We start from the raw sequence: 13929 nt of genomic DNA on the forward strand, positions 1-13929 counted from the left end.
TTGTTACTACTCCGTATGTGTGGTCATATAACATGGATGCTGAAGTTTCCATCCACATGGCGTATTCCCCGCGCAAAAAGTCAAACCCCGACCGACAATTTGAAAACAAATGATGACACCTAACGAGCAACGATTTGATAGCTCCAGCCCATCCTGACAGACTTGCCCCAGAGCTAACACATGCCTAGGTGCCTAGGTGCCTGTTAGTTATTTAGACCAGTTCCACTAAATTGAGCAAACCTCATGTTCCGTCACTCCACGAGACCCAACCTTAGTACCCTACCACACCCCAGTCATGATCACAAAGACACGGACCGAGACTTATTCCGTGTCGCTCTCACGTTCTCTTCGACGCGCGCGTCTGTGAAGTGATTCACGACACTACCAGATTTTAACAATAGGTTTTATTCTTGGTCTTGAAGTTTCTGATCCTCTTGTTTGTTGTGCTGTACACTTGTCTACTCCAATTTTCTACCCACGTAACGTTTTCCACCTCGTATTATCGTTGTGCCCATACCATTCGATCCGTCCCGTAGCAACGACCCTGCCTCGAGCCCTATTCCATCACGCTCATTATGAATCCTCAGATGGGCCAGCAAGGCCAAGGCCAAGGCCAGCAAGCTGGTGCTGGTCAGGCACAGCAACGCCCACCACCTATGTATCAACCCAACCAGATCAGAAACCTTCCAACATTGAGTGACGAGGAAAAGTCCAAGTACGAGGCCGGATTGCAGGGTCTTTGGAACAAAGCCAACAACTCTCCCCAGAACAGCCCGGATCACATTGCTGCCCGTCAAAAAATCATAGAGTTCTCGAAGATGCTTATCACGAAGATCCAGCAGAGACGATCCCAGCAAATGCAAGGACAGAATGCCCATAACCAGCAGGCTCGCCCTCAGCAAATGCAACAGAACGCTGCTGGGCAAGCAAATCAAGCACAACCTCAGCAACAAGCTGCCGGGGCTGCTGCAGGTAACCAATCAGCTGCTGCTGCTGCCGTTCGACGAAACCCAGTACCCGATCATATCCAGCAGCATGTTAATAAGATTAATTTTCGAGCTCCCCAGTCCGTCATCGATAAATCCGCTGCCGAGGCCACCAAATGGATAGAAGAGATCAAGGAACGTTATACCCGAGCCTTGATGACTATGGATGCGAGCAAACAAAAGGTGGCCCAAATTGATAAAATCATTAATGATAGAGCTGCGGCCGGACAGCCGTTCAAAGAAGATGAGCTTCGACAGCTACAATTGAAGAAGGATCAGCAGCTCAAAGCCCATACGGATGCCCACAAATGGGTTGACAATGTGCGCAAGCAACAGGGAAGTCTGCAGGGCACTGGCCAAGCTCAAACTCAACCTCAAGCACAAAACTCTGTCAGGTTGTCGCAACAAGGAAATCAGCCAGTGCAGCAGGCTGCAGCGACACAACAAAATCAACCGCAAGCACAGCCGAGGCCACAACAGCAACAACAACAACAAACCCAGGCAGCGCAAACCCAACCTCAAGCGGCTCAGCAACAGAACAACGCGCAAACTAACACTGCCCCTGTTAACGCGGCTGTCGAAGTTGCTAAGCAGCAGTTAGCTGCCGTTAGTCGAGCTTCCCCAGTTAACGGAACACCTGGAACAGCACCGGCGCAGGTACGTCCCGCGCAAGGGACACCTCAACCAGGACGCCAGCAACTACCAGCGGCGCAAGTTCAAGTTAAACAGGAACCTGGTGCTCCCCCCATGAATCCCGCGATGGCTTCGGCAGCTGCACAGAATCAGGCTGGGACGCCGACCCAGCAGAACGCACCACGGATCCCTACACCCCAACAAGCAGCGGCGGCTTCTGCTCCAGTCACGGCTGCGGGTCATCAGCAAGCTCTCAGTCACTCAGCTGCGATGGATCTTGCGAACCAGAAGGCTATTAACACTCCAGGAAGTGCTTCGGTACCTGGCCGGCCTGCCGCAACTGGAACACCAACACCGGGTAGTGCAGTGAATCAAGGAGTGATGGGACCTAACGTTCCCCAGCAACCAACACCACAAGGTCATCCGCATGCCCATCCTCCACAGCCTCAACAAACACCAATGCAGTCTAAAATGCCTATCCCCAAGGTACTTCCTGAAAAGGCTACAGCCGTGCCTCAAGGCGTTTCGGTTGGTGGCGGCGTGAACACTGGTCGGCCTACAATGTCCCAAGGAAGCGGAACCCTTGGCGGCGTTATGAACCAGCCGGCGATGGCTAGAATTCCAGCTTACAATCATGAAGCTGAGGGAGATCACGTTTTGAGCAAGAAAAAATTGGACGAACTCGTTCGGCAAGTGTGCGGAGGCCCGGCCGAGGGGCAAGATGGAAACTTGCTCACTCCTGAAGTGGAGGAGGTGAGTTGATCGCACACTACAGTTGAGATGAAATTACTAATTTCGTCCTAGAACGTCCTGAATATGGCAGACTCGTTTGTTGACAGTGTCCTCCATGCGGCGTGTCGAAACTCCAAGGAGCGTGGTTCCAAAGTGCTGGAGATTCGCGACATCCAACTTGTCCTGGAGAGAACTTACAACATCCGTGTCCCAGGATACTCGTCTGATGAGCTTCGTACTGTCCGCAAGATTCAGCCATCTACTGGATGGATTGCAAAAATGAGTGCAGTCCAGGCGGCGAAAGTCATGCCTGGCAAGGGTGAATAGTGCTCTTGCCCTGGGGAAGTGGTGGTGGATATGAAAATGTCTATCTGCGAGTAAAAAGAACATCGGGCCTCTTGCGGTTTTTTATTTTACAAAAACAGGCGTTGGGTGTATACCAGGAACAAATCGGCGTCAAGGGGTATTCGTTTTGGTATGATGAGGCTATTCTCGGAAGGAAGGTAGAACATGATATGAGGTGCCTCTCCCATAGGCAAGAGTTGAGCTTCTAGACCATGATGCAAATAATACACGCCTACCTACTACCTAGATACGACTCGACACTTGCTATAACTAGTCCCGGAACTTGAAGTGTCGCCAAATTTCCATCTTTCTTGCCAACATTAGGAAAAGAGAAGTCACGTATTTGTTTCCCGAGGCGGTACTATTTGCATATCCATTCTTGGTTAACAAGCCTTTTCTCGATTTTCAGAGCTATTCTACAAGGTTTCGTCTCTGTCATTTACCTAGACACCTATGTGTTGGTACCTACCTGTCTGCAAGAAGTGACTAGCATAATAGTTGCACAATTTACATAAGCATCGTGATAATCTAACTAAGGTTGTGCAAAAGGCTGCAGGCAACATCGAAACGTCACTGCTCCTGGACCCACAAGCTGCCAGCTTAGGTATTAAGAATACCTGAGAGTTACAGCGGAGCGCCGCAAAATAAGACGCGAAAACAAGTAGCTTTTCAGCCCTTTCAAGTAGTTTCTCAGCAGTCGCCTCAGTTGCCCACTGGCCAGTCACCACGCCCCGGTCTCCATTTGGTGACCTAGCATGAGCAAGCAACCAGCAGCATCACCTTAAACCTCCCTCAATCCATTACAGCACCAAGCTCCTACGACGACCACAGTCTTAATTTCTTTCGCAAAGCGTGCCTTGCTCTCTCGGCTTCGGTACCGTACATTCTTCAAGCCAATACTGTCCAGGCCTTACCAACTCAGCGCCACGACAAGCTGAGGCGCGCGCACGACTCACGGGGTCAACAGTATTCTCCACTACCGCCATCAACAGCTTCAGCATCCTATTCTCGCAATACACAAATAAACCCATCGTCATGCCCAGCAAGACGCCAAACAACAACGGAAAGAAGCCTGCCGGGAACAACGTCCAGAAAAATAAGGACGTGGAAATGACAGACAGCACAAAGCCCAAGGGCAAGAAGTCCGCCAAGGATGGCGATGAAGAGATGACCGTTGTTGTTCCGCCTTCAAAGTCGAAAAAGTCTGACAAGATGGCGGCTGATGCTGAAGGTGATGTGTCAATGGGCGAAGAAGAGGAAGAGGCCAAGGTTGACCCTGTAACACAGACTATCGCAGGTTAGTAGTCGTCGTCGGAGCTTGATAAGCCAAAGCCAAACAGTCACTGACATGTCTTTCCAAACGCAGATATCAAGAGTAACTTTGCTCTGATAGATCGCGCGGTTTCACTTTTCGACGCCAGATTCTCCCTCCGCGCCTTACGATCTATCTCCATCATCCGCAAGCGTTTGACTCCCGATATCATTGCACAGGTCATTTCCGAGGCCTTCCCAGCTACCGCCAACTCGAGTGCTATTGTCAAGCCGCTCTTGTCTGCCATTGAGCGCGACGATGTTATTCTGGGCCGACAGAGTGGTTCAGAGATGGAAATCGATGAGGCGAAGACGTCTGGCAAGAACGGTGCTAAGAAAGAAGCCAAGGAACCCATTCCTGAGATTGATATTTTCCTTGGTATTCTTGTCCAGGTCTACCTCTTTGACTCCAAGCAGTTCCAGCGCGGTGCGGACTTCTCTAAGTACCTTTCGGACAGAGTCCAATCGCTCAATCGCCGTACACTCGACTCTTTGTCTGCCAAGGTCTACTTCTACTACTCTATCTTTTGCGAGCACATTGCGCCTCTTCCCCCTTCTCCCCAATCTCCCGTCGTCGCTATCCGGCCAACTCTCCTCGCCGCTCTTCGAACTGCCGTGCTACGTAAAGATGTCGACACACAAGCCTCGGTTATCGTTCTACTGCTGCGAAACTATCTATCAACTTCGCACATCAACCAGGCTGATCTCTTGGTCTCGCATACCCAGTTTCCCGAGAACGCTGTCAACAACCAGGTAGCACGATTTCTCTACTACCTCGGTCGCATTCGAGCAATTCAGTTGCGCTACACCGAGGCTCATGAGCATCTCACTGCTGCCACTCGAAAGGCTCCTTCTAGCAGCTGCGCCCTTGGATTTGCTCAGACGGCCACCAAGCTGCTCTATGTTGTTGAGCTGTTGATGGGTGACATTCCTGACCGAGCTATGTTCCGGCAGCCAACAATGGAGGTCGCCCTCCAGCCATACTTCCTCTTGGTCAAGTCGGTCAGAGTTGGGAATCTTGAGGACTTTGAAACAGCCATTGCCGATCATGCCGATACCTTCCGACGAGATGGCACGTACAGTCTCATCCTCCGTTTACGACAGAACGTCATCAAGACCGGCATTCGCATGATGTCTCTGTCCTACTCTCGCATCTCTCTTCGTGACATTTGCATTCGTCTGCATCTTGGCAGCGAGGAGTCGGCTGAGTACATTGTTGCCAAGGCTATCCGCGACGGTGTGATTGAAGCTACCTTGGATCGCGAGAGGGGTTTCATGAAGAGCAAGGAGGTTGGTGACGTGTATGCTACTCGTGAGCCGGGTGAGGCGTTTCACGACCGAATTCGAGCTTGTTTAGCTCTCCACGATGAGAGTGTAAAGGTTTGTTTTCCATTCATTTATGAGACGGCATAGAGACTAATTCGCACTAGGCTATGCGATTCCCTATGAATCAACATCGTCTTGAGCTCAAGAATGCCCAGGAGGCCCGCGAGCGTGAGCGTGAGATGGCCAAGGAGATCCAGGAAGGTGACTTGGATGAGGACGACCTCGGCGGAGACTTTGATGGTATCTAAACTTTGTATATTGTCTCGGCTTGAGAGCATTTGCTACATATTGATCAATGCCCTGGCTTCTCCTTGCCGACATCGCCAGGTACTGTTAGCCGCAGTCTCTTTTAATGATCCGCTTAGAGTGACGGTGGTGGGTAGTCTGCTGGTATACATCGATAGAAAGGCGAGGGATTGAGGTGGGTTGAACGTCTGACCAAGAGTTCAGTGTATGTGTATTAGATGCTCGCACGGCGGGAATAAACTTAGAGGCATGGAATACTGTGTCGTTCTCGGTGATGTAGGGATTGGAACTCCGTTTTCTTCAGAGTGGTATTCTAAAAGCAAGACATTGCTTCTTTTGGTGAATAGATGCGAGGTTCTTTGCAGATAGCGAGAAGGATACCTTATGCCAAACCGTCTGGTCAGAGTCTCAGGAATATAGTATGCCTCTAATTCTTTATTTTCAACAAATGGGGAGCTGGCGCAACGGTAGCGCGTCAGATTCCAGCTATCAAGCACGGAGATTCCTGAAGGTTATCGGTTCAAATCCGGTGTTCCTCATACTTTTATTATATAAGTTTAAGTATTTCTTTTTTTATATCATAGTCTTTCTAATTAAATATATTTTTTATATGTATACTTCTGCTACAAACATAAAAGTAAGCCGAGTCTGTCTACAGCAGAAGATACTCATGAGTTTAGGACTTTATGACATCGAGTTGCCAATCTTACTTACGCCCTTGGATCGACAAGTGTGGGCCATATCCATGGTTGCCTTACACATTGCATGATCCAAGCCACGGTAGGATTCTTAAACACATTTTGTTTATGTCCATTTAGTATCAAATCGATACGTAAATGGCAAACATACAAACATAAGGCGCTGGAATTTCGATCAAGCCCAATAAGTCAAGAGTGGATGAAGATTGACTACAGTGTCGCTCTTGTGTTGGCGATATTGTCATTCTGCTCGAGACGCTGAAGCTTAGACTCAACGTCAAACCGTGAATGTTTTGATTATCATAACGCAGGCAGCTTATAACTTCCCAGCTTTAGAACTCAGAACCGCATGGTCACCAGAGAGTCCTATTCACGGCCCTTTCCTGAACACAAGTGGAGGCCGCCGCCAGAAGCTGCTGGAAACACGAGAGTATGTTCAAAGTTTGAGGTGAGGTTGACTCACTCAGCAAACAAGCCGCCAGTTGTGCACTGTACAGCGTGCGCCCTGCGTTTGACAAGCTTCCAACAAGCAGAAAGGCAGTGCCAGCCAGTGGAAGGCCCCCTCGAAAGTTTTGTCACATAGTTTGGGTGTCATACATCGGTAAGGCTGAGCTTAACTCAATAGGTAGTCAACTCTATTGTGTCGGTATATAAAAGGCTCGGAGGACTGTTGGGAGCCCTTTCTTCCTTTTCATATTACACACAAGCCTGACTGCTTTGAATTGACAAGTACACCATAAACCTGAACCCAAAGTTGATGACTTGAACATGGCTTCCGCTACCGAGCTTCGGCCTACCCAGGTGCCCTCCTTTTCAACACATCAGCACGCAATGCCATCTTTACCTTCGGTTCAATCGACGAAGTACCACGGCGAGGTAGAAATGGACCTAGCTATCCATCTCGCCAAGCTCTGCCGCACGAGCCTCGTCGAGCTCGACTCGCATCTTCCCGGCTTCAAACCTTCTCATCCTTTCACTGCAGATGAAATCGTTTCTCTGCCGCTTGATAAGCATCGGATCGACGATGCCCTTCATGAGCTCCCTCGACGCAAATCTGCTCGTCATAACTTGGCCGTCGCTATTTCTTCCTTCTTGTACCCTGTGCATCAAGGTTCGCTAACAGCCATCATACGCTACGAGGAAGACCGTGTGCGCCTCCGTGCTTGGGCTGCCTTGCAGCGCAGGTATGACATGCTGAAAGCCACTATTCGCAACGGTCATACCACCCGTGGCCTGTCCAGCGGTGCCGCCCCTGGTGTCCAGGCGCCTGTTTGGGCCTCCCGTATCACATCACAAGGAGTTTGGGACCCTGCTAAACATCCCATTTCTCTTGAAGGTGTGCCAGCCATCCCCATGCCTGTTGAGATCGCCCACGAGGCCGACCTTGTGCCATTCCTAAACCACCTTAAGGGTGGGGGCACTTCCAAGCTGAACGGTGATGAGAAAGGCTTCGAGCTGGATGATGGACGAGGCGAGCCTTACTATGGTGTGAAAGGCGCCGAGTTCCGCAAAGGCGTTGTCTATGAGGATGGGCGCATGGATCTCTGCAAAATGGTCGTTGGACCTGACCACATTGGTAAACTGATGGACTCACTTCGACCTAATGAGTTTGTACGCCATTTTCTCCTGGGCAATAACATCATCGGCCCTGTCGGTGCTCATGACATCGCCCATTTCATCCACGACCTCCCCGGACGAATTGATACTTGGTATCTCGCTGGAAACTGCATCGACGGACCCAGCTTCAGTATTCTCGTCGACGCCATGATCAAGTCTGATGCCATCACCAACATTTGGTTGAAACGAAACCCACTTGGATCACATGCCTCTGAGGATGTCTATCGACTCATAACTGGAGTCCCGAATTTGCGAACTCTTGATCTCGACCAAACTCAGCTCGGTGACCGCGGAGTTTCGGACCTGTTTAACTGCTTGGCAGGTCACGACATGCCTGAGGGTGCGAAACTACCCCTGAAGCATATCTATCTCAACGGCAATGGCATCTCAAATGAGGGTGCACAGGCTATTGGGAAATTCCTCGTGTCTCCGCACTGCGGCTTGACGTCCATTTACATGTCATCAAACCCATTGGGGGATGCTGGAGCAAATGCCCTTGCTCAAGCACTACCCAAGGCACCGTATCTGACCCGATTGCTCTTACAGTCGATCGGAGTCAGCACCAAAGGTGCCGTTGCGCTATGCAAGGCTGCTACTGGTCATCCCGCTCTCGAAGTGTTAGATCTTGGACAGGCTTATGCCACTCATGATCTCCGGCAGGCCTACAACTACATCGAGGATGGTGCCGTAACTGCCATTCAGGACCTTGTCTTGGCCAAGAGCCGTCTGTCCTATCTCAACTTTGGACATATGGCAGTGGCACCTCCGGCAATCAATCTCATTTCAGAGGCAGTGCTCAAGAGCCCGTCGCTCGTGTACTTCGCGGCCTACCCAATTCTGCCAGATCCAGCCCTCAAGGCCGCGACCTTCAGGCCAGCAGTTGACACGACTTTCGCCAACCCAGCTGAGCCGACCAGACCGCAGATTCTGATGAGCAAGGCCGTTCAAGAGCATCTTTCTGCCAATGTCAAGGCTCGGTATGGCGAGGAAACCTCGTACCATCAGTTCATGGAGGAGGATAAACGCTGGCTTGTGAGCGATAAGACTGATGTGCGCAAAATCGACAGCGTGTACCGTAATCGCGATGCTGGTCTCGCCCGTCGCCGGCTCCTGACTCTGGTGAAAAATTGGGAGGAGGGTGATGAGACCCTTGACCGTGTCATGGCAGCTTATGCCCCAACCTGCTCTTTGCGCCGACACTGAGTAACAGAAGTGGTCGACGAGCAATTGCCTTGTTTTGCCTGGCCTCACAAGTCTATTTCACTTTTCGAAAGGTTGTTTCTCGCGTTGTTGCAATACAATCAGGAAAGTGGAGGATAGGAGAGCATTTGCTCATCCAACTTGGAGGTGAATTAATTCACTCCCCTGAAACGCTGTTGTTGTTATTCTTAGAAACATGCACCTCTAATTGAGTACGTTGGAAAATGTCCGTTCCAACATGATGCACGGGATAGTGTAAGGTACTTGCAAAAGGCTGTGGTGCTGTGGGTGGTTCTCCGTGGTAGGTAAAACACCATGAGCCATGTTATGTACTCCATATCCTTCCTGCCCAACACTACAGCACGTGATAGACGTGATTGTGATATGATACCTACCTACCTACCTTAGGAAGCATCCGCAACATTTGCCGTCCGTATCCCCCGCGTCGCGTCTTCCTTGCCATACTTATTTACTTACCTACGTTACCTACAGAGTGCGGTGTGCAACTTGAGCCTGCCTTAGCTACCTACCTTACCTAGCCGTAGATCTCATCGCATGACGTTGCGTTCCTTTTTCTCTCAATAATTCAAGGATCCAATGTCAAATCAACCTTAAAAGAAATAAATCTTCCAATCATATGTACGGATCAATAAACCATGTTTCTACGTGCGTAACTTACCAGTCGCTAAAAACGCAAACCACTTTACAACACCTTTTTAGTCTACCTGACCTCATACCAGAACTCCACGTCCAAGTCCTAGTGCCCTTCCGTACCTACACGCAAAGCGCCTCTGCGAACCACCATATTTCTTAAATCGAGGCTCGCACAGCGATGCCTCAAAAGCGCAAGCGACCAGACCAAGATCCTTCCGGAAAAGAACTGTTGCCAGCATCCGCACTCAAATCAACATCTTCTGACTCTCAATCAAAATCCACCAGCGCGTGTCGGGCGACGCGTCAAACCCCAGTAATTCCACCAACACCAGTGACGCAACTACAACCTCAACCACGCACGGAAACGGCGGTACCGCCTCCTATAATACCTACACTATCATCAGCTTCTTCGAAACCAACAACCTCCCCAGAGCAGAAGCGGAGTCGTGCCTCCAACGGTCGTCCTCAACTACCTCCATCACAACCCACGGCGCAAAGTCAACACCCCCCTTCTGTCCTGCGATGGGCTCCGCTTGAACAGCCAGGCCCAGCAGTCAGGCCTCCCTCTCACCATCTCCATCCAACAGCGATGGCAGCCATGCCCCCACCTCGGCCGATTGCCGCTGGTCGTCCGCCATCAGACTTGGTTGCGCCTGAGATCACCTATCATGTACCACAGTCGCATACAAACTCATTCCAGCGGACCTCAGCTCTTGTCCGACCTCATGGCCCTACGGCACAACCACCACGTATCCTCGAACGACCGCCGCCTCCAACAGTCACGCCAGTTCACCCTCCGAAGCCTCCTGTCGCACCTTCTGTACGACCGCCTCTTCGAGCCGATCGCAACATTGATAAAGTCGTGTTGGGTAATATGTGCTTCAGTACATGGTATCCTAGCTACTATGGAAAAGAAGTGCTTGGGGAATCATCAGGCAATCTGGGCAAAACAGGCAGCAAGGACCTGGGGGCCAAGGATCAAGCTACAGGCGGTAAATCATCATCCCGGCGGGATCGCGAACATCACCCAGTAGTTGATCGGCTCTACGTGTGTCCTACTTGCTTCAAGTACTCCAAGGAATTGGTTGCCTGGTGTCATCACGTCCATGTGTGTGAGAAGAAGACTCAGATACCTGGTCGGAAGGTATACATCCATCCAAGGGGGCGGAGAAAGATTCTTGTTCCCCATGATAATAAAACCTCTGGCCCCAAAAGACGGAAAGGGGAAGGGAACATTCGCTTGGTAGAGGAGATCGTCCAGGACGAAGGAGAATGGAGTATCTGGGAGGTTGATGGTGAAAAGGATGGGGTACGTTTACCCATTATGCCAAGGACAGCCCCAATGCTAACTTTTGCTCTCAGCTCTTTTGTCAGAATTTGTCACTCTTCGCGAAGCTCTTCCTCGACAATAAGTCCGTCTTCTTCGATGTCACAGGTTTCAATTACTTCCTACTTGTTTACACACCTCCGAGTCGATCTTCGCAGACTGCAACCGAGCCTGAGCCCCTTGCACCTCGAATTACGGGATTCTTTTCGAAGGAGAAAATGTCATGGGATAACAACAACCTCGCTTGCATCCTCATATTCCCCCCGTGGCAGCGAAAGGGTCTTGGTGCGTTGCTGATGGGGGCATCGTACGAGATATCTCGGCGGGAGGGTATTCTGGGTGGGCCGGAGAAGCCAATTTCTGATCTTGGTAAGAAGGGCTACAAACGTTACTGGGCAGGCGAAATCGCGAGATGGCTATTGACTATCAATATGGACTCGAAGACCCCCCAGAATGAGGTCCTCGTGGATCTCAACGACTGCAGTAGGGCAACCTGGATTCTTCCCGAAGATTGTCTCCAGGTGTTGCGAGATATGGGTGTATTCGAAGAGGCCGGTTTGGGCCCAAGGAAGCCTGAGGAAAAGCCTGTCCGCGAGGCTGAGGTCGAGGCCGAGGAGAAGAAAGGCGAAGACACGACAAGGACATCGCCTACTGCTGAAGGAGGAGTTAAAGAAGAGACCGTGCTAGTTGTCAAGATGGTGCCACGGGTGCGGATAGACAAGCAGGCAGTCCGTCGATATGTGGCCGAGAATCGAATAAGCCTGGAGCGTATGTGTGATCCTGCTGGGTTTATCGAGGGATACGCAAACAAGGCACCCGAGGTGGTGGAAGAAGAGATGGTGGAGGCGGAGGAGTGATGGAGTCCAGATATTGCCATGGTACAATTTGCTGGCATGTACCTAAAGATTAGACGCTTCGGCGATAGTGATACCCGTGCTCAAATTAAATGAGCTTCCTCTCATCATCATTGTTCTCTTTCTTTTTGGATCTAGTAGGATCATGAGGGACCTCTGTTCACCGAATTCTTGACAGAGAATCATAGCTTTATGCCACAATCCTGTTGTGACTTTTACAAGGGACTCGATCAAGCAGCTGAGCTCCTGCAACTATTGTGGTTTACATAACTAATGTGTCGGGATGCATGTTGACTACCCGCTTGTGTCATGCCATTTTCCTCAGGTCGTGCCGAGGTTGAACGTTCGGAGGCATACAACATGGAAAGGCGCTTCAGCATTGCATCAGGTAATTCAGAAATAGCGCTGGTATCGTAATTGAGACTTCCGGCGCGTATTTGAATAGTATATCGAGGCCAATGGCTCTGGAATAGCCTTTCTTCTCATACCTAACTCTTAACACCCATCTTTGCCCGATCTAACGAGCTTTCCCAACAGGGTAAAGAGCTTAGACGAGCTTATGTAGTTTTGCACAGGGTCGAGTTTTTTCAAGCTCGTCCCGATTTTGCCCTTGTCCAACAGTGTGAGTACTGGGAATGGGACTGATACACCCCCTGGGTTTGGGCCGAAGACTTTTCGTCACCTAGAAGTCAGCGATTTTTACAGTGCCTACCTACCTTATGTACTGGCTCCGTACCTACCTAGGGGTTAGGGAATCCCAATCTCTAAAAAGGCCCTAGTTGCCCCAGACTCCCAAGTGTCGTCCGTTGCAGATTTGAGATTCAAGATGAGATGCGAAATATGGGGAGCACTCCTCTTCTCATAGACGTGGGTATAGGGACGAGGCTAGAGCTACCGATATACAGTGTCAGCCTTTATTTTTACACGCAATTACTAAATTCTGTGGCTGCGGAAGTGGTTATGTCAGTTTCAACGCAACTTGACCTCTTCATGCTTACGAACCTTATCTAATTGACAAATGGGCTCTGTTCTTCGTAGCAAGAAGAGCATAAGCGGTGCCATAGTATCCTCAGAACAATGTTGCTACAAGACTAATTGTCGCCAGTAAGACCTGATATATAAAAGGCAGTGTTTGACAAATTGACTTTCTTCAGCCTCGCTGTCGTGCAATTAATTACACAGTATTACAGGAGGTTGAAGGCTGCAGCCACCCGTTGCTGTCCATCATTTGATTCGTGCACTGTTCCAGCTCATCGACGGCCCAACCTAAATTCGATATGGGGATGTTTGATCGAGCGGGAAAAATTTTTCCTTTCGCCCAACGACAGCTAGGTAGGTACCTAGGTAGGTAGTAAAGGGCTATTGTCTGGCCCAGCACTTCAGTGAAACTACACAAATAAAATCCTACCACTCTTGATACACTACGGTTTTTCATCATTATAGAGAACATATGGAGAGCTCGTTGTCTATACACCCGGGCTCCTCAAAAAGAAAAAGAAAAAGGAAAAGGAAAAAAATGGCTGTTCAAACTCAATGATCGATAAGCAAGAGGCAGGAAGTTCAGAGACCGCTTCTGCAAGATCATCGAAAAGCCCAACACTCAAATGGCTGATTGCAGTACCCTGAACATGTTGAGATAGGACCCGTTTGTACCGTACAAGTCTTTTTCAATGAGGCTTTGGTTCTCGTCCCCTCCCTCTCAGGAATGAGTTTACCTTCACTTTACGATATCAAATGCATCCTTCGAAGTGTCTATCACCATCCGCACACGTGGGAAACCCGTTCCTTGATTCGCCGATTAGGCTCTATAAAAGCCACCAAGAAAAAATCTCAGCTCATACTGTGTCTTGGCACTGTACAGATCGCACTCTCCGTAGGGAATGTGTTGCTGCGCTTGTGCGCTTTGCTCAAAGTCACAACCAATCAAGATCATTTCTCGGTAGCATCCAATGTCCAGATACTTATCAGCACTGTTATCATTCTGTTCTAGCCTTAGCTAG

General features: G+C 49.9%; 4 protein-coding genes across 4 annotated transcripts; all 4 read left to right on the forward strand.

Annotated features, from left to right (window-relative positions):
* Positions 1–575: 575 nt before the first annotated feature.
* Positions 576–2678, forward strand: FSUBG_5707 (transcription initiation factor TFIID subunit 12; the record flags this gene model as incomplete). Its single annotated transcript, XM_036683832.1, has 2 exons — positions 576–2372; positions 2424–2678. The coding sequence occupies 2 exons, from the start codon at positions 576–578 to the stop codon at positions 2676–2678; spliced, it is 2052 nt and encodes a 683-aa protein (XP_036538696.1).
* Positions 2679–3731: 1053 nt separating this feature from the next.
* FSUBG_5708 (26S proteasome regulatory subunit N3) lies at positions 3732–5581 on the forward strand (the record flags this gene model as incomplete). Its single annotated transcript, XM_036683833.1, has 3 exons — positions 3732–3993; positions 4090–5387; positions 5438–5581. 3 exons carry the CDS (start codon positions 3732–3734, stop codon positions 5579–5581), a joined length of 1704 nt encoding a protein of 567 aa, XP_036538697.1.
* A 1464-nt stretch (positions 5582–7045) lies between these two features.
* Positions 7046–9097, forward strand: FSUBG_5709 (uncharacterized protein; the record flags this gene model as incomplete). Its single annotated transcript, XM_036683834.1, has 1 exon — positions 7046–9097. The coding sequence occupies one exon, from the start codon at positions 7046–7048 to the stop codon at positions 9095–9097; it is 2052 nt and encodes a 683-aa protein (XP_036538698.1).
* Positions 9098–9926: 829 nt separating this feature from the next.
* On the forward strand, positions 9927–11932 carry FSUBG_5710 (histone acetyltransferase; the record flags this gene model as incomplete). The annotated part of the gene is made up of 2 exons (XM_036683836.1): positions 9927–11057; positions 11111–11932. The coding sequence occupies 2 exons, from the start codon at positions 9927–9929 to the stop codon at positions 11930–11932; spliced, it is 1953 nt and encodes a 650-aa protein (XP_036538699.1).
* Between the last annotated feature and the right edge of the window lie 1997 nt (positions 11933–13929).

This window comes from Fusarium subglutinans (assembly GCF_013396075.1).
Source record: "Fusarium subglutinans strain NRRL 66333 chromosome Unknown NRRL66333_c0000058, whole genome shotgun sequence".
NCBI lineage: Eukaryota > Fungi > Ascomycota > Sordariomycetes > Hypocreales > Nectriaceae > Fusarium > Fusarium subglutinans.